The sequence below is a fragment of the Phoenix dactylifera genome, chromosome 4 (genome assembly GCF_009389715.1).
Source record: "Phoenix dactylifera cultivar Barhee BC4 chromosome 4, palm_55x_up_171113_PBpolish2nd_filt_p, whole genome shotgun sequence".
NCBI lineage: Eukaryota > Viridiplantae > Streptophyta > Magnoliopsida > Arecales > Arecaceae > Phoenix > Phoenix dactylifera.
This window is the reverse complement of record NC_052395.1, coordinates 7,649,307-7,668,973: the sequence shown is the minus strand read 5'-3', so window position 1 is coordinate 7,668,973 and position 19,667 is coordinate 7,649,307. Positions and strand designations below refer to the sequence as shown.

Genomic DNA, 19,667 nt, shown 5'->3' with positions numbered 1-19,667 from the left:
ATTTAAGTAAAAGAAAACATCTTCAGCATCAGGAAACTGACAGGCATCTACATATACTTACAGACTTGCTCTGGACACCGGTAATTTCGATGACGCATGGGTGCCGTAGAATGAGGGTTCACCATCGCTAGGGCATAAGCTGCAGGATCTGAACAAAATTAAAATGCAAAACAAATATTTGGTGACGCATGAAAACCTTTAACCCGATCAAATATAGATTTCTTTTCATGTAAGAGATTAAAATATTGTACGAGAAGTCAATTCATATAACACCCAGAACACAGGCAAGGCGACAAATTATTAAGTTGATGATGCCCGTCTTGCTGACCACCAGCTTCAAAAATTTATAAGACAAAATTTTGCATGTAAAAAATGAGGTCATAAACTCAATCACCCCAAGGACCGTAAATCTGAAATAGTTAAGCCTGAAAGTGGTGTTTCAATCATGGTAGTTGTTTGCTCAGACATAGTAACCAGTGAAAGTGAATCCTCTTCCCGCGATCTCACCAACACAGAACCATGCATACAACTCAAGCCCAAACAGAGCTGCAATGCCAGCGTCCTCAACCTTAAGCTCATTCCTGTTTCTCCAAATGTGCTTCACACCATCAAGCTCCTTCCAGAATGCCTCGTATCGGCCAGGAATGCTGAGATAAAACAATCAGTACACATATAATTATTCACCATAACTTTTCTTTACCCTAAACCAATTCCATTGCCTACTCAACATCAGATAACTAAGCAATTGTCAAGGTAATATTTTGTTGGCATTCAGGAAGGCATTGTAAGTTCTGATTTATAGTTGGGACAAAACAATAAACTGATAAAAAGGAATAACAGCAGTCATGATATTCAGGGATGAGGACCACTGACAATCATACCACTACACTGTCAGGAACTTATTTGCATCATATCTTTAATATGTTTACTGGTGCTCCCACAGCTCTCTCACATAGGAACCGATAATATAACTAAACCTTCAGCAAAAATACTGATGGTGTTCACCAGGCATGTCAAACCAAATTTTGAATTTGAATCTGGAATTTGGATGATGCAAAATTGAAAACTCATTATCTCCAAATGCATTAGAATTATACAAAAAACGCCATGGTAATCAGGAAATGACTGATGATGATAACTATGGGTATGATAAACCTACTCTAAACAGTGTCAAGATAGCCATGCACTATAAGATCTGACTGAGCCATGAAATTTTATTTAGCAAAAAAAATGATATGAATGGCCATCATGATCTTTATGCTAGCATGTCTTTCGAGACATGCAAGTATGTACTTAAAACACTTAGAAGAACTTTTCCAGGTAAAAGCAGCAAAATGATAAGACACAACACAAGAACATAAGAAAACAAAGAATACATGAACAATCCTCAAAAGCCAGAATTCATAATTCAATAACAAAAAGTTTGATCAACAGACAATCACAAATATGGAGATGCATGCACATATATAGACCTATATGCTTATCTCAATAATGGACTTTAACCAATAAGCCTAATTCCATTGTAACTATAGATCAGGTATGATCCATCAGAATCAAAGAAAAGTTTAAAATTGGCTCTTAAGTCTTAACCTGACCTGATGTCAATCCTCTAAAAATTGGTACGGAAAGTTTGGGCAGGAGCTATGAAATGAGAAGCCCAGTTCACAAGTACTAGGCGTTACTAAATTGGTTATGTAGTTTAAGCTCATGCAGCAAAGGAACAGACTTCCAAAGCTCCAATAGATGCTGCAAAAGTCTACACCAAAAAGAGAAGGCAAAATTTGACATGATTAACTCCATTAAAAACCAAGGAACAAAGCCAGACAACATACCATTTACACATGCACTTTTCAGAGCAAAAACCATTCGGTGATATCAATCAGTGATTGACACTCCTCAAGTAAATTGCATACCAATATGACTACAAGACAAACTCAAAAAAATTTCATGTTTGTAACTTTTTAGTGAACTCATTTTCCATATAAAAACATCTAAAATATGCAATAATCATGACTTCTAGGTTAATATCTAAGTCTACAAACAAGACTTGCAAAACATCTAACAGCTGAATTTAGATCAAGGCCTTCAAACCCCTCAGCAACACTGCCTAAGAAATGGATTATGAGTAAACTTGCATGGTCATCATAACAAGTGAAGGCAAAGTAGCGAAGATGACATTGCATAGGTCCTAATAATGTTTACTGCAATTTTATGTGCATATGCATGAGGAAATATTTAACTCAGAAATACCCTAAAACAAAGACAATGATGTAGTTATATTCTTCTCAAATGTTTTTTTTTTCAATATTTGATAGGCAAAGAATCTGTTCCGTATTGCATCTTTTGTATAACTGAATTTTCAAAGATGCAAGCTTAACCCTTCATATTTTATGTTCTTGTTATTAGTCACTTTGGTGTGGATCAATGGAGTTTCTTTTTCCTTTCTATATCACGTCTTCAAAATTGGGATTTAAATAAACATCCTATAAACAAAACCCACCACAGGCAGGATTTTTAATCTCAATTTAAAAAATTTCCATTTTCACATCTATCTTACATTGCACCACACCAAATTATTCAACAAAGTTAAATTTCATACTACCTAGCAACAATGTCCTTCCTGCCTGCCTTAAACTAAACAAATGCAAAATTTGTGCATGCATACATACACAGACAAGCAGGCATCTGGAAACATTTCATTCAAGTTCCCTCTATCATTTTTAATTCCAAAAATATCCTCTCCCTACTCATAGAATCTATGAAATGCCTATGGACTATTTCCAGATGAAAATAGTCATATTAGGAAAAATCTGACTAGAAAATATTTTAAGATAATTCCAAATCTAATATTTAATTAGTCAAATCTTAAAAATGCCATAAATCATTGATTTTTTAAGGGATTTCAAACTAGGCATTGATTTTAAGAATTAAATATAAAAAAATATGATCTGCTCAGGAAAGATGTTTAGAAAGGATTCTAGAATTTCAGAAATAAAAAAAGATTTTAGGAAAAAAAATACCTTTAACCTAAACTATTGATCTATTTATGAATTAAAATGCACAGCTGATCTATTTGGGAATTAGAAAAGGATTGAATAAGGATTGATTGTAAATTTGCACAACTTAATGATGTAAGGTAATCTGGAATTCAGGATCAAGATAGGGAAACTTTTCCATGAAATTGATTCTAAGAATTAGAATAAAAACTACTCACTGTTTAGGAATTAAAAATTGACTGAATATAGAAATAATATTTTTATAATTTTACATGATATAATATTTTTTTCATTTTCTCCCTTGAATGCATATCGCATGCCCAGTTACAAGTGTGCATGCATGTGCATGTATCTATGTACACGATATATATGAGTATATATAACTTATGTATACATATGCATATTATATATAACTAAAATATATGTATGTGTATGTAACTTTTACATCATGATAGCCACCACCGCCATGTAAAAATAACCATTCATATATTTCCCAGTGAACAGAAACATTTCCATCATAACTATCTCATGCTTGATCAACATTACTGTCAACGAGCACAGGAAAATAATAACACCCCCCCCCCCCCCCAACACACACACACACACATAAAAAAAGGTCATAACAAATAAGTTCCAAGAACTCAAAGAACGGGATTTTATGTAACACTAACTATATCTGATCATGTGCAAAAAAAAATCATCTTAGTAGCTTTAACCGTAAGAGAACAAGAACAGAAAAGAAAACAGAAAAATGTGAATATGCAAATGAAAACCTCAGGAAGACGTTTATCTGTGTGATTCAGCTCTAATCAGTTGATTGATATGTATCTTACAAAAATCAACAATCAATTTATCATCACATTTTCAGAAACCATACCTACGCTAAAATTTGTCAATTGAAACAGCACCATATGTAGAGCATATACTGAACATACAAGTAAAAGAGCACAAAAGGAGGAGATAAATGTACATCAAGCAAATTATGGAGTAATCACTCTGAACAAACGATGTAAATCAGAAAAGCACGATGAATAACATGAAATAGCTCTTCTCTGGCCATGGGATCCTCACAAGAGATAACAAGCACACCGCATGCATTTGAATTCACCCAATTTCATATAACGTTTACACATATATATGAAAAGCAAAGGTTCACATTCAGTATTTATGCAATTTTCAGCTCACAGTCACAGGCTTGGACCAACAAAATACGTGAGCCATCCAAATTAACAAAATCTGCACGCCTCAATGAAATAGCCAAATCACATGAACACAAAGACTGACCTGGCAAGACGTGTGTAAAATAGCTGTTTTGACAGTTCTTGGCACTTCTCAATGGTGGGCGGATCCACAACATATTTCTTGTTTTTCTCCATTAGCTCTTTATAGTAGGCGCATCCATGCTTGGCCACAAACTCTGAGGTTTGAACAGCCTTGGACCGAAGCTGGTGCAGCTTCGATGCCATTTGCTCCCTAAATCACAAGTCAACAGCACCCAAAAACAATAAAGAAACAAAAAATAATCCTTCCATCAGTCGATCATTTCAAGAAATCCATGAAAGGAACAAAAGACACGTTTGCAAAGAATCCCTAAACTAATCCTTCCCTAAAAAGAAAATTCAGAAACCCCCATCAAACTCTTCACAGATCTACACCGCTCCAAGCCAAGGCCAGAAACTGGAGTTCTTGATATCTAACCTAATACAAAACCTGATTTAAAATCCAGAAACCACGAGATAAAACCCTAATATGTACGAGAGAAAAAAAAAACCCTTTCTTATTACGAAGGAAACGAACGGATCGGAAAGTGCGAGAAAAACCCTAGATTCCAGGAGATGATCAGAAAAAAAACCACACGAGAAAGGATGCGGGAAGCAAATAAAGAGCATTTCGATCGCCCTAAGAGCATGACGAATTACCTCTTCTACCGTCGCGAATAAGATGGAAAATAGAGAGGGGGGGGGGGGCGAGTCCGAAAAGAAACTCGCGGAGTTCGGGAGGAGCGCGAGCGAGCGAGAGGGTGCTGGGGTTTGCAGGAATTTATATTCCATCTGTAGAGGGTAATTTCGTTATTTTGTGAATATCATTAGGGCATTGCATGGAAGTGAAGGGTGTTTAAAGTTGTTTTAGTTGGGACCCGAGCAAGGTGGAGGGCCTCTCGGAGGAGATCCAAATCCACTTGTGGTGGCATTGGTGGTGTTTATCTGACTTATCATATTTGATTGGATAGAAATGATAGAGTCTTCGAGAGCAAAAGAACCCCTCTGAGGGTTGTGGTGGATAGAGCTATCTGTCAGACCAGTGAGGTATCCGTCAGGCCAGTGAGGTATCCAAGGCTACTATAACTGTTGTATCTGGGTTGGCTAGGAACATATAAGGTTCCCCTTCTGCTGCTATAGTGTCTAGGTATGTACTCACATTCTAAAAGCCTTTCACCCCCGGCAACCTTAAAGTGAATTTTGATGGCAATTTGTCCATCGGTGGAGGAAGCACAGGTGTTGCCTTTGTGATTAGAGATCACGAGTCCAGACTGATTGCGGCGAGTGGGCGGCACACCTTCAAGTTATCTATTCTGGGGCGGAGCTCAAGGCCGCATGGGAGGGTGTTTCTTATTGATGTGAGTTCTGAAGTCCAGTATATCATCCTCGAGGAGGATTTAGTGAAGGTGGTTGAGTGGATTTTACAGGAAGGGTCGAGAATCTTCGACCATTCGCTTCTAAAGGACGTACGACGGTTACTACAGGAGTATGATGTCTTACAGGTTGGCCATGTGTTTCGGAAGGCGAACAGGGCTGCTGACTGGATCGCCTCCTTTGCTGCTCATCATTCTGGAAATATTCTTCGGACACACTATGTACCTGTCCCTCCACCATTGTAAAGTATTTTGTCCTTTGACTTAGTAGGCAATGCTCACGCGAGATTAGTGTGAGGTGCTGGCATACCAAAAAAAAAAAAAAAAAATCCATTAGTGGCGTAACATGTCACATTTCATATAAATTTTGAGGGGCATCTATTGGGCGACGCATTTCTTTACATTCTACTAGAATCTTGTTACCCCTAACATTTAAATCGTGCCTGGTTCCGTCCCTTATCTCAGCCCCATTGGCTGGTTATGGATCCCAAAACCAAGACCACTAGTACGGAACCAAAACCTTTTAGAACCAGACTACAGTATGATGACTGAGCTGCAATAATTTTCTCACTCCAATGGATACTTATTGTTAACCTAGTCAGCTGGTAATTTGGAATAGCAACTAGGCAAACACTGCTAGGTTTATTAGATGAAATATTTGATCATATTAACCGTATAGGTTGCCTTAAACGCCGATGTAAAACCTGTGGCAGCCATCTAGTTGTTTAGATTGGAGATGTTAAATCGTCAGTAAAAAACTTTTTGTCTCGACAAAAAGTTTGATTTTTATTTGCTTTTTCTTCCCTCTGTTGCTCGCCACAATATATTACAAAGCTCGTCCCTGTCAAGGAAAGGTCATTCTACATCACTTGATAGGACAGTAGATTGCTGTGGTTTATCTAGCTCGAGTATATGGTTACAATTCACAACTCTTAATGTTCTTAGGAGGGCTTCTGCATTGAGGTACCTTGTGGCCGGCTTGGGCAGGCAGGAGTTTGCAGGATAATTCATGACAAGCTGCACGGCCAGAGATTTCTTTGAGCAATACATCCAATTAAGAAGCCACCAGAGACCACTATACCAGGCTTCGAATTTTGTTCAAGACTTAGCCTCCTCCTCATGTACCAAAAAAATAAGGCACAAGAGACCACTGTATCACAATTCTTAGATTTTTATTTTGTATTTTTGGCATGTCAAAGTTTCCTCCGGCAATGAAAGCAGGTGATTTAGTAGGTGTAACGAGTTTCATCCAAGACATGCGACACCAAATACCGTAGAATAAACAGCCTATCGGGCCATGTCTCACGCCTAGGACATTTTTCCATCTATGTGGAATCACCTGATAAAATGTTGAAAGTCAACCAAACATCCAAGCATGATTTTTTTCAAAATTTCCTCGTATTATCTTTTTGGAATTCCTTATCTGATTATTGAGCCTTCAAAAGACAGAATTACATCGATCCTCCCAAAATATCTGAATTTTGCATCCATACCGTCTGAACTTTCATTCCCTTCCATTATTCTTTCCCTAACTTGGCTTGATTATAAGTTCCTCCATTGAAAGGGTGCTAAATTCATTAAATACAAAGATACATCATACCTCATGCATACACAAAAGAACCTTCTGAGGTGTAAATAACAATTCAAAAACACAATTCTAGAAACCGATAAAATTGCCTAATAACAAGGTAACGTTCTCATTTCTTAAGACGCGATTAGAAACACAGGCACTTCTTAGAGCTATATATACAGTTACATGAATTTTCTGTTCTCGTTAATATATGAGGCAGTTTCGAATGAGATTCGCCGACTCCAAAGAGCAGCCTCTTTGCCACTCAGATCAATACCTCTGATTCAGAAGCAAATAGACATAACAAAAACCTTGCAAATGAGAACCTCTAGACGTCTACGTGAAGTACGAGGCATCAGGTCAAAAGACCCTCAGCTTGGACTCCCAGAAGCCAAGCTGAAAAACAGAACATGGCTGGATCGCTTATTCCTCAAGCCCCTGTGAGGACACAGAGAAGTCAAATACGAAATAGGTTGCGTTTATGAGTGAATGCATGGCACCAAGACTGCTGCTTATCCGAGTCAACAATGTTCAAAGGTCTTCAACACTGTTAGTAAGAGCCCTTGAAACAATTTACCAAACATAGTTGAACAATCTGATATGTCACAGCTATGGTACAGCAGCTACTGTTTGAAGTTAAATTTCCTGCCTTGACAATGTTGACCCCTTTGGGGACATAATTCTGTGGCAGCCACCAGTGGCTGCAAAAGTCTATATTGTATGCGATAAATTGATTTACATGATCGAACTCTAAAGCAACAATTTCAAACATCTATGAAAAATAATCAACTTAAATGCTATCCGGCATGCACTTCTAAAATGGTAGCACAAAATATGCAATCCACACATCTTACTTCCCAATAAAGAAACAACTAAAAGCAGTTGGAATAAACCTACAGACGGTTTGATCAAACTTAACAAAACACTTCATGCAGTTGTCATTTGACAAAAAAAGAAACTTCAACATGATGAAATCTACGCAACCTACAGAGTCCTCAGAAATTCAAGGCTACTCAGAAACAGCAGAAACCATTAAGAGGAAACACTACATAACAAAGTCTTGCTAGATGATATCAACTCCGAAGAGAGGCTTTTGCTACTCCGCTCGGAATAGCCTTTGTCATAGCAGGAGCATCATAGGAACCATGCGCAGCACCAGATTGCTGTGAATACCCACCAACACTGCCGCCATAAGAATCAGTTTATTGCTGCTGCTGCTGCTGCTGCTGCTGCACATAACCTGGCTGGCTCTGTGATGGCACACTGCCATATAGCTGCTGCTGTCCATAACTATGCTGAGGACCTACAGACCCATAAGCTGATTGTGCTGGTGGCGGCTGTCCATGAGAGTATCCTGGTTGAACTGGAGCAGGCTGAATATAACCAGTTTGAGTGGTCTGCGGCTGCTGGGCTTGAGCATAAACTGGCTGAGTAGGTGGTTTCTGGGCTGGAGGAGACTGCCCATAACCAGGTTCGGGAAACGGCATGGACTGCCCATATCCAGTCTGAGTAAGGGGCTGGTTCCCATACCCTGGTTGTGAAGTTGGGGGCATGCCATATCCAGGCTGTCCAGTTCCCTGAGAAGGATAGGCTGGAGATGTTGTGCTTTGTGGTTGACTAGTGTACCCTTGCTGGGGCCCAGTGGGCTGAACTGGTGGAGCCTGTTGAGATGAAGGCACTTGTGTAGGCCCACCTTGACTTGGGTTAGTAGCCGCTGCATATGTTGGAGTGGATCCATAACCTTGCTGATGATCATAGCCAGCCGGGGGATTTGACTGGGGCTGAGAGTATCCAGTCTGTGATGCAGGAGCATGATAGCCACCAGAATAGTTGTCTTGCCCATAGCCTTGCTGCTGGCCAACAGCAGCCTGGGAGTAAGCTGTGCTGCCATATTGCCCTTGCGAGCTGTAACTAGGTGGCTGGCCATAACCGTAAGTTGTATTCTCTGCTGGAGCAGAAGATCCCCCAAGAGCTTGCTGCTGCTGTGGCTGTTGCTGTTGGTTGTAGTAATCATATCCAGTTCCAGGCGTGGTTTGCTGAGTTGGAGGATTCGATGACTGATCCCAGCCAGAAGACAATCCACCAGATGCAGGTGGAGGGTAGCCTATGTAAGGAGGTTGAGACATGTTATATTGAGGGGGCTGCCCAGGATATGCACCAGGTTGCATGTAGCCATAACCAGGTTGCTGCACTGGGGGTGGTCCAGGTGGACCCCAATTCATAGGAGGCCGGGGCGGACGGTATCCTTGCTGAGAATATCCTCCAGCCACCTGAGGATTCCTGACGCGATTCTGCATAAAAATATCTTTCTTAAACTTGCAAAATTTTTTCCAATGCAAGCAAAGCAGAGAGAAACCTAAAATATAGCCAAATAAAGCAACAAAAGAGTGGCCAAGTGAGAGGGAATTTAACAATTTATAAATTCAAATCCTAATGAAGGGCCCAGGTAATAACACCTATGTGTAATTTGAAAGGAAAAAAAAAAGAAAAAGTAAGAAACACACACGTACCACACTGGACGAAACTGTATCAAGCTAGATCAGCAGATGTCCATCCTCTCCACATTCCAAAACAAATTTGAACAATAGAAAAGTTGCAAAAGCGAGACATGTTCTCAAACAAATTCCATATATAGCCACAGGAAACAAAAGTTCTATAAATTAACATGGATAATTAATATTACAATATTAGTGTTGTATTTTCCATGATCAACAGAAAGGGCCATAATTATATCAGTAACTGACGATTAAGTGCATACCAAAATATCACTGGACTATTAAAAGATAAGATGACTTGCAACTTGACTGAATGATATGTATGCGCTTACCACTATAAGGAGCCAAAAAAAAAACACAATACAGTGATAGAGAAACCATGATGACAGTGGATATGACTAAAGAACAAGACAAAAAAAATGCTGCTGTCACCAACAGCTACCAAGTAATAACATAAGCGAGGTCTCTAAAACATGTATAAAGAAGGCCAGTCAGAAAAAGTAAAAAATAACACAAGACAGACTATGCCAACTATAAAGAAGGTGTAGGAGAGCAAATGAGCCGAGCAGCTCAAGCTGCTCGAGCTCGACTCTCCAGTAGCAAAATAGTCGGCTCAAAAGCTCGCGAGCCTAGTCGAATATATATTTTTAAGAATATATTTAATTTATAATATATATATATATACTTAATTTAATAAAATATAATATTATGTTATATTTTGTTTTAACTTTTAACCATATTTCTAATTTATAACCATATATATACTCGATCTCGAGTATGTCTCCATTGATATTCGACTTGAGTTGATCACGAGTACTGTAATTTTTTATTTTTTGATCGAGTCAAGTTCAAACTTGGATATTAAGGCTCGACTGATCTCAAGTTGAGTTTTTGGCCCGAGTATTTTGAATCAAATCAAGCTCGAGCCTCTAGTTACTCGACTCGGCTTGGCTCGATTGCACCCCTAAGAAGGTGAAAACCATTGTCTAATTAACAACTTGACACGCGAAAAGACAACAGATGCAAGAAACATCCTGCCTACATAGTCCTGCTAAAGGCAGGTCAGAAGAATCCTCCACAAGATACCAGCATTAGGTGATTACATCAAAGAATGTGCTTTACACATATATCAATTGTCTATAGTATAAAGTTGAGTGGGGCTAATTTGAATATTTCATTAAGATTCTAACAGTAGCATATGTAAACCACTCAGCAAAGGCAATAAAAATACAATAAGCCCTTGAGATGAAGACTACAGGCATAAAAAAAAAAAAATACAATAAGCCCTTAAGATGAAGACTACAAGGATACAATTGAATGGAGAAGATCCTGTGCTACTTGAGAAGACAAACAAGAAATAATGTTCAGCCAAGGAAAAGAACCAAACAAATTTGAGACGTCAATACTAACAACTTAATGGATGTCAGGAAAAACATCAAAGTTCAGCCATCAGTTTCCTATTTATGGCATAGTCAGTATGCTGCACTTGCAGACCAGAGTCCATTCACCATTCTTATTGACAAACAACAACGTTACTATGGAAGTGAAATACTTTTTTGAGTGGTAACAGTAGAGGCCAGCAAAAAAGGTGCTCCAATATTTTCTTTTGATAGCAACGATGCTCACTTCTTAAGTGGTGCAAAAAAGACCTTATCTAGAAGAAATTAATAAGCATATACAAAGAGGCATCATTATGCTCGCAAAGCAAAATTAAAGATGAAGAGTGTACAGGATTCAAAAAATGACAGGAGCAATACCAAGGAATGCACTAGCATTTCTTCCAGAAGAAAACATAAATGATGTACAAAATGCAAATACCTCCAATATAGAAGGATATACAAAAACAAAAAGTGGACGACAAAGAAGGTATCACCAGTCTATAGGCGCAGATATCAATATCATTCCAGGCATAGAAAATTAGAAGAAAAGACTATAGAAAGCACTCTGTCATGAAGGGTAAAACAGCAAGGGGAAAAGAGGGGAGGTAAATTAAACACTGACATCATAGAATGATTATAACCAACCAGCTAACTACTTTGTACAATGTAACGAATTGGAATTATACCCCTTTGCTCCTGCCAAAGTCAATTACTAAAAGGCCTCAATAGTTAAACAAATATTTGATGAGTGTAAAACAATATTAGAGTACAAATTTGTTGCTTACAACAATATATGGAATAATAGCCTTTTAATACTGAGACAAAGTAGATGGTACAATTAAAAGCCAAAAACTATACAAAATAATCAGAGCTTTAAAACAGTTTGAAATTGATGGTCACAGAATTATTAATTAGAGAATGTCAGATAGGTACTTGCAGTAAAGGATTCTCATGATGAAGGGATATGCTCAGGAAAGAACAGTTATAAAGTTCAGATAAGTAGAACTGCAAGGTTCTTATATCAAATACTTCAGCATAGCTGAGCATGTCATTACAGTTTCTCCTTGCAGACCATAATAAGGTACCAGACACTTAAAATTGCAGACTATAAAGCTGAAAGCAATTAGGTTAATAAACCTCAATGTTTGTTTTGTCAGAAGAAAACTTAAAGCAATCTCTGCAATATTCCTAATTAAACATCCCCTTCAAGAGACCAATGAGCATTAATTCTGGAGAGGAGGTTCAAGACCATACCAGTGCCAAGCCAAGAAAAGCCATGAAAAGACTGATAATGGGTTGTCTATACCCCTGCACCATGCTGGGGTCACCAGCACATTGCTAATCCTACAATTATTCCCAAGAACAATAAGCTCAAAAATATTACAAAAAATCAGCACTCATCCATTGATTTCATCATTCATCTCTGCAAAAGATACAGCAACAAGCTTGCCTAAGACATTTAACCTGAAGTGCAAATGAAACTCCAGCATAATATCCTGGAAGGCACGAAATTCACAAAGCAGAAAACCTCTAGAGACAAAAAAATAAAGGTATCCTGCTAATAACAAATAGATTCAGCAGATACGTCCAATGATAAGTTCCAAGTTACTTTACGGATATCCTTAGATGCTAAAATCTAGCACTGTAGCAAGAACGGCAGCAAACTGCATGTCTACTATAAAATCAAGCATTCTAACAAAAAACCCACATATTTAATACCCAAGATTCTAAAGTATATGTTTTCACTGGGAGCAAGTTAGCTAACATGAGAGATAGAAAATTAAACAGGGAAAAAGTTGACAGAAGGGAGCTTAACGAAGAAATTGTCCACTTAGGACAGGGATCCTTATCCATGCTCCTCCTGAGCAATACTAAAATATCACATTTAAGAAATAATGACTGTTCACTAACTAACAAGTCAACAAAATTTTATCAATTGTACTCAGAATATTAACTTAAAATAGTAAATATAATATGAATAACTTGAGCAGAACTATTAAACTCGTCTTCTACTACACTGCATGGCAACCAAGCATACATACATCAAGGCGGATATCTTAACAAATTATAGAAGTCAAGATTGAAGACAAGAATCAGCATACTAGTTTTCCTCATTGAAGAGACAATGGAAACTATGTTTCCCCTAACCAGGCCCGTGATCAGTATACTAGTTTTCCCCATTTAAGAGACATGGGAAACTATATTTCCCCTGACCAGGGCCTCTCATCCAGTTCGTGCAAGACCTGCAATTTGCACATCTAAGAAATCTTGATAATCTGTTCTCACTTCATTCTCTCCTATGTTACTCCTTGGGGCCCTCCAATTCACTCAAAATTTAAACAATATCCCCCATAATTTACCACTCATAAACCTCCAGAACATCATCTTTGTTCCTCCATATATGCTAATGAACCCAACTAAAGATCGACAATTTTGCTTTGCGGAAAAAGCACAACTATCAAGGTGCCAAACTGATCAGTTTACAAATTCCTGTTTCTGTGTAGGATACAGATGCAATCTTCTCAACCTCCATGAAAGGCATCTCTTCGATTAGAGGTGAGTTGTACATGATGCACATAAAGTGATAAACAAGAACAATTTATAGTTGCACCAACCAAGATTTTTCTTCAATATCCAAAAACTCTTGATGTAATATCAACTTCACAATCAAAAGAATTTTCATTTTAGTGAAGCAAATATTATACAAAAGATTTTGTCAATGTCAAGCAACGTAACCGTATAGATATAAAAGCCTCATACTCTCATACCATACAAAGTATTGAAGATATTTACCATATGGGTCATGAACTGAAGACAATAAAATATGGAAAACCATTAAAGCAGATTAGAGCAAGCTACTAATAAATCTTACCACAAAACAAAGTGCATATTCAGGCAAAAGAAACCTAATAATGCTTGGAGTTTATTCCAGTCAAAAGTATACCACAATGAATTTGAATAAACAACCAAACAAAAGAAAAATGAAAAAGATTGCATATAAAGATATGCATGTATATGTATAATATATGAATATATGTACATACTTGGATAAATAGTCGATCGTTCACCAGATTAGAGAAACAAATTAAATGAGAAGACGTCAATATAACTGATCATTTAACTATGATCCATTGTTATTATGATTTCGCTAAGACGGATACCAGAAAGAAAGAACTATATCAGGAAATTCATAATTTCCTTGATACATTTTTTAAAAAAAAGGATGTCCAAACCTTGCACGCAATGATCAGTTCCTTTAAGATACTTGCTCACAGCACACTGCAAATAACTATTAAGCAAGCAAACCTAAATAGACTTACTATGAACTAAAGTCTCATATCCCACAAAGCAATAGTATATCTAGTATATCAAATATTCACAAAACATTTAGGGTGTGTTTGGTTAGCGACCGGAATCGGAATCGGAATTGATTGGAATGGGAATCGGAATAGCCATATTTCCCAATGCATTTGGTTTATGACTGGAATCAAAATTTGAATGAAATTTGAATACTAAAGGAGAGGTCGGATTGGATTTTGGAATTTTGAATGCTCCAATCACCACTGGAATTGGAATGGGAATGGGACTCCCCCCAACCAAACCTCTGGAATGGAGTCACTCATTCCCATTCTAGAGACCATCCCACCTCCAACCAAATATTCCCTTAAAAAGAATCTCAGGAAACAATATGCAGATAGTGAGCTAGTGTGCAAACCTACGACCCCAAAAATAGTGGCCTTTGTACATACCTCACTAATGACTTCATTGATTAATTGTTTTGCAGATTCAATTTGCTCCTTAGTACCATCTATCTGTACTGTTCTTTCTGTCGATATATCACCCGGAGGAAGATGCAAAGGTATCAGCTGAAATGAAATGGACAAATTCTCATAGTTCAGTATCTTAACTTAATGATAGAATAACAAGCAGCATAAAAAAAAGAAACTGATATACCAAAATCTATGTCTAGTGCATCTATGATCTATCCAGAAAAGGAAATAAAAAACAAAGATTGAAAAGATTTCTGACATAAGAAAGGTTGGAAAATAACGCATTCCTGCAAAGACCAGATAGTATATACTATAAAAATCAGATCAGAAGTCCGCAAAAATCTAATAATATGACCAAAACATGGCAAATTAACTTAAATCCAGAAAAAACAAACATGACAGAACTATAATGACAACAGTATGTTAATACAAAGCGGATTATGAGATCACTCGAAGTTCTATGAAGCTCGGGATTGAAGCTATTCTGAACAAGCATTTCATTATGCACCTTACAATTGAATAAGCACTAAGATGATACGGAAAATGATAACAAATTAACGCATGAGTTATTTGTTCAATCCAACAATCTATTACAGCAGCACTGAGACCCAGAAGTTCTCTTCTGCAGAATACATGGAGAAATAGCGACAGCACAAAAAGGAGAATCAAGTGCTAGCGTCCTTCCAAATGATTCAAAGAACTGAAGAAGGCATTAGTAATATCGGAGAGCCCAGTGTGTATAAGCAGCCAGTATAGCACTCCTTATATCTTGAGTCTATGTCATATCTTTTAAGTCAAGAGTTCACTGCCATAACTAAGGACTATGCAATTCTCATATAAATGATTAATTCATCTCCGCCGAGATCTCAGTTTGTATCAGTATCAGCCACTCACAAATATTATATATGATATTCTTAGTCCTTATCATCTTGGCCAATATAAACTGATAAATCCCAAGTTATTGGCCAATATGGTATCCATATATGGGGTGATATATACACTACCCAAGTAGCATGGAACCCATTCCCTTAAATTTATAAATCTCAAAATCATTTTTTTTCTAATTCTGGATTTACCATATTGGCCAAGATTTCGATATTTCAGTTCTAAAAAATATAGGCAGAAATTTAGAAAATCTCACCCATTTTCCAACTTTCCATCCCGACCAAGATAAACCAATATCTCAGTTCACCTCAGTCTCGGTCACCCACTAAGATGACCAATGACCCAGCTTCTAAAATCTTGTCAAGAAAGGAGCTCAAAGTTTGCTTAATCCTATCATCACATTATACTTGAATGACAACATACGTGGATAATAATAAAACTTTTAAGGAAAAAAAGGGACCTGGATGCGAGCCCCAGTCTTAGCTTGCATGTTTTTTATTGTTTCACCACCTTTACCAATGACCAGACCAACCTGGAAGAAGATCACTTATTAAAGTCTGTAAAAGAATAAGTCGGCATAAAAATTTGCCAAAGCAGTGCATATCACAAATTAGATTACCTTGTTGTTTGGAACTTTCATTACAAATTGCTCTGCACCAACTTGACCGCCTCCAAATTTTCGAGCAACAACAATGCCAGAACCCCCAGTATCAGCCTGCATAGCGATCATGTCTTGAAAAAGTGAACGAGCATGTCTCTGAAACAGGAGACGCAATGCATCAACTACTAAACCAAGAGATTCATAAGTAATACCTCTGCAAGCACATCCTTGATCAACTGCTCAGCCTTGCTGATTTGCTCAGGAGTACCCATTAGGTCCACTGGTCTAGTTGCTGAATTGGGATCAGAATCTGCATCTCTAGTAACCTGAATCTTGGCACCTGACTGTAGCTGAAGATATTTAATCGTCTCTCCACCTTTACCAATGATGACACCTACCTGAGAACGGAACAATAAAATATTGACTATGCATGTGCAGCAATTGTGGAGTATGGACCATGCATGTAATATTCCAGCTTTCACATTACATAACAATAAAAAGATAAAAGCCAAATATCCATCAAGAAAGAATGAGTACCCTTCCATTTGGAATATGGATTTGCTTGTTTGAACCCTGATAGCCATACATGGAATATGAAGGAGGGGGGCCCATACCAACTTGTGATGCCATTTGCTGACCTAGGGGCTTCTGCAGAGGGTCTGATACATGAAGACATAAATATGGAACCACAGAGTCAGAAGACCTAAATGGATTGAACACTTTAGCAAGATGTCCTAAAGCGTATGACAGAAGCAAGTTATTCTACTCATTGACATCTTGGCATATATTATTTAGATGCATTAAATATCATCTCATACTTCATACTGAAAAAGAAAAAAAAGAGTAGGAAAATACTCTGAATTGAAAGTTGAAAAACTTGACAAATCCTTCCGAACCAAAAAAAAAAAAAGCCCTTATACATGTGGGTTGTGGAAAATAAGAAGTTATTCGTTTCTTTCTTCTGTTTATTAGGATCTTGGATTTAATGCTCGGAAACAAAAGAAATCTACTATTTTTATCAAATGATATTTGGTGATTCGTACATGGGCTACTTTTATATGTTCTTCTGGTAATGAACCAAAGCATCACCAAAAACCTTAACCGGTGAATCGAAGACACCATAAAAAAGCAAAGGCTATTATACCATCAATACAACAAGCAAAAACACAAGTCAAGAAAAAGAAAAAGCAACTGCTGGAATATAATAACATGACCCTACACCCAATCAAACAGCAAAATTATCATCTTGAATTAAACGAATCATTGAACACAGCTTGTAATTGATAGACTAGAACCATTTCTCGCTGCAAACCAATTCACTCAAGATGCCAAAAAATATCAGCAAATATGCTTCAACCATGTGCTATTAATCAACTGAAATCAACGAAATTTCAACACAAGTCGTCCGTAAAAGCAAGAAAGCAAGCGCGCACAAAAAAGACAAAAAGAGGGAAAGAAATCAAGAAAGGAAAAGATCCAGACCGGAGCCGAAGCCTCCACCAGTGGAGTTTAAACACATGATCAAAGCGAAACACTATAATAGATAAACCCTAAGATCAAAGGCATTCGCAAAAAAAAAAAAAAAAAAAAAACCCTAAGATTACGCAAATCCGTACACGCAAGCAGAAAACCCTTCGAACTTAGGGCAAGATCGCCTAGTAAAATATCAAAGAAAGAACAAACCAGTGATAAACCCCTTATCTGCCGCATCATCCGCGCCCCCACCGCCGTTCTCGACCTTGGGGCGCTTCGCCTCGGCATCGCTGAAGAGCCGCGCTGCGATCTCCTGCGCCCTTTGCTTGGCGAGCTGAATCCCATCTGCGGGAGGCGGGACGCTGTTGTACGACGACGGAGGCGAGACCACAGCGGAGTGGCCGTCCGGCGACGTGATCGGCGCCGAAAATCCCGTCGGCCGCCGCCCGGGCGGCAGGGCGGCGATCGGGGACGGTGGAGATCCGGCCGCGTCATCGAACTTTCGCTTGTTGTCGAGACGAGAAGAAAACTGGAGCTCTTCCGCCATTAAATCCTTCGGAGCTCGGATCAGAAGAAGAGAGAGAATAGAAAAGGAGAAACAATGGAGAAAGGGCTCGAGATGGATATATATAGATATAGAACGGACGGAAGGACACGGGCTGACGCCGTGCCCTTGTTGGACCCCAAAGGTGCGAGTTTATTTTGCTTGGTGAGCGCATAGCCGGGCTCCATACGATTGATGAGGGATGATGATGATTGGAGTGATTATAGCCGTTGGATGTTACCTAATTTCGGGTATACGGGACTCTGTTCCCGTAGTTCTCCGGACTTATTCGAGGGCTCAGATTTTTCTAGATGGACATCGAGTTCAGATCCTCCGTCGTGCATCTTTTGCATAAGAATCCCTGCTCATTTTGGAAACCAAGATCATCGCCTTGAGATGCTAGACACACTATGTAAAGAAATTGTGTGAGAGCCCTCCGTTTCCGAGATCAGTGATGTAGCAACAACCGAGATATACAAAGCCCTTTGCAGCGCAAAAGATGCAACGCAGAGATCTCACCTCACCTCAAGCCTTATTTCAAGCTATCTGTGACTGCATGTCATTAGCGAGGGGATGATTAAGCTTTTGCTATTAGTTCTAAAATATATGCTTTTAGTGCTAGATGGATCTAAGATAAATGACTCAATTATGGAACATATGTTGCAGTCTACTGGTAGATTTCACAATGTTTTATGTTTTATGTGTTATACTATTTATCCAAAAGAAAAATATTTTTTTTTTGGTACATCAGCAACTCACACATAACAGGTATGAGTATTGCCCAAAAAGTCAACAAGTAAAATAGATTGTAAGGAAGACAGAACATAAGCCTGGTCCACTCAGATGAAGTCGTCTGAATGATGAGCCGCATAGAAGCCCACCCAATCCGCTGCATTGTTGCCCTCTCTATAGACATGAGAGGCCCGATAGGAGATGCATTCACCTAACAAACGGCGAATATCTTAGAGCAGTCGCAGTCTCCCATCAGCACCCCTAGTCCCTTAGATTACCGTGGCGGAATCCCCCTCAATAATAATGCGGTCTGCCCCTAGCACCCGTCTCGCATAGGATACTCCCTCCCATGCTGCTCTCAACTTAGTACTGTCGACAGATTGGTCGAAGATGCGCTGACCCCCAACCGCCATTAGTCTGGCCTGCTGATATCTGATTGATAATAAAGCCGACGCCGCACTAACCACCCTCTTGGGTATTGCCGTCGAAGTTCACCTTGAGGAAAACCAGGGTGTGGGGACTTATAGGAGATGAGAACATACTTGGGTACTACATGAGCGAAATAAGAGCCCCATATTCCCCTGGCAGCC

The 19,667-nt window shown here is 38.5% G+C and overlaps 2 protein-coding genes across 2 annotated transcripts; both read right to left on the bottom strand.

The window, feature by feature from the left end:
* Positions 1–214: 214 nt before the first annotated feature.
* LOC103714214 lies at positions 215–5,022 on the bottom strand. The gene is made up of 3 exons (XM_008801397.4): positions 4,916–5,022; positions 4,281–4,469; positions 215–647 (listed from the first exon to the last, which is right to left on the bottom strand). Exons 2-3 carry the CDS (start codon positions 4,460–4,462, stop codon positions 461–463), a joined length of 369 nt encoding a protein of 122 aa, XP_008799619.1. The 5' UTR covers positions 4,463–4,469; positions 4,916–5,022; the 3' UTR covers positions 215–460.
* Positions 5,023–8,021: 2,999 nt separating this feature from the next.
* Positions 8,022–18,438, bottom strand: LOC103714215 (far upstream element-binding protein 2-like). Its single transcript, XM_008801398.4, has 7 exons — positions 18,012–18,438; positions 16,866–16,987; positions 16,541–16,726; positions 16,347–16,442; positions 16,188–16,259; positions 14,822–14,938; positions 8,022–9,489 (listed from the first exon to the last, which is right to left on the bottom strand). Exons 1-7 carry the CDS (start codon positions 18,346–18,348, stop codon positions 8,401–8,403), a joined length of 2,019 nt encoding a protein of 672 aa, XP_008799620.2. The 5' UTR covers positions 18,349–18,438; the 3' UTR covers positions 8,022–8,400.
* Between the last annotated feature and the right edge of the window lie 1,229 nt (positions 18,439–19,667).

Excerpts from the sequence above, each read along its gene's own strand:
- LOC103714215 (XM_008801398.4), bottom strand. The coding sequence starts at position 18,348 with ATGGCGGAAGAGCTCCAGTTTTCTTCTCGTCTCGACAACAAGCGAAAG. Across the intron at positions 16,443-16,540 it reads TCAAGGATGTGCTTGCAGAG|GCTGATACTGGGGGTTCTGG; the intron begins GTATTACTTATG and ends ATCGCTATGCAG. Across the intron at positions 14,939-16,187 it reads AGACTGGGGCTCGCATCCAG|CTGATACCTTTGCATCTTCC; the intron begins GTCCCTTTTTTT and ends ATTTCATTTCAG.
- LOC103714214 (XM_008801397.4), bottom strand. The coding sequence starts at position 4,462 with ATGGCATCGAAGCTGCACCAGCTTCGGTCCAAGGCTGTTCAAACCTCA. Across the intron at positions 648-4,280 it reads TTTTACACACGTCTTGCCAG|CATTCCTGGCCGATACGAGG; the intron begins GTCAGTCTTTGT and ends GTTTTATCTCAG.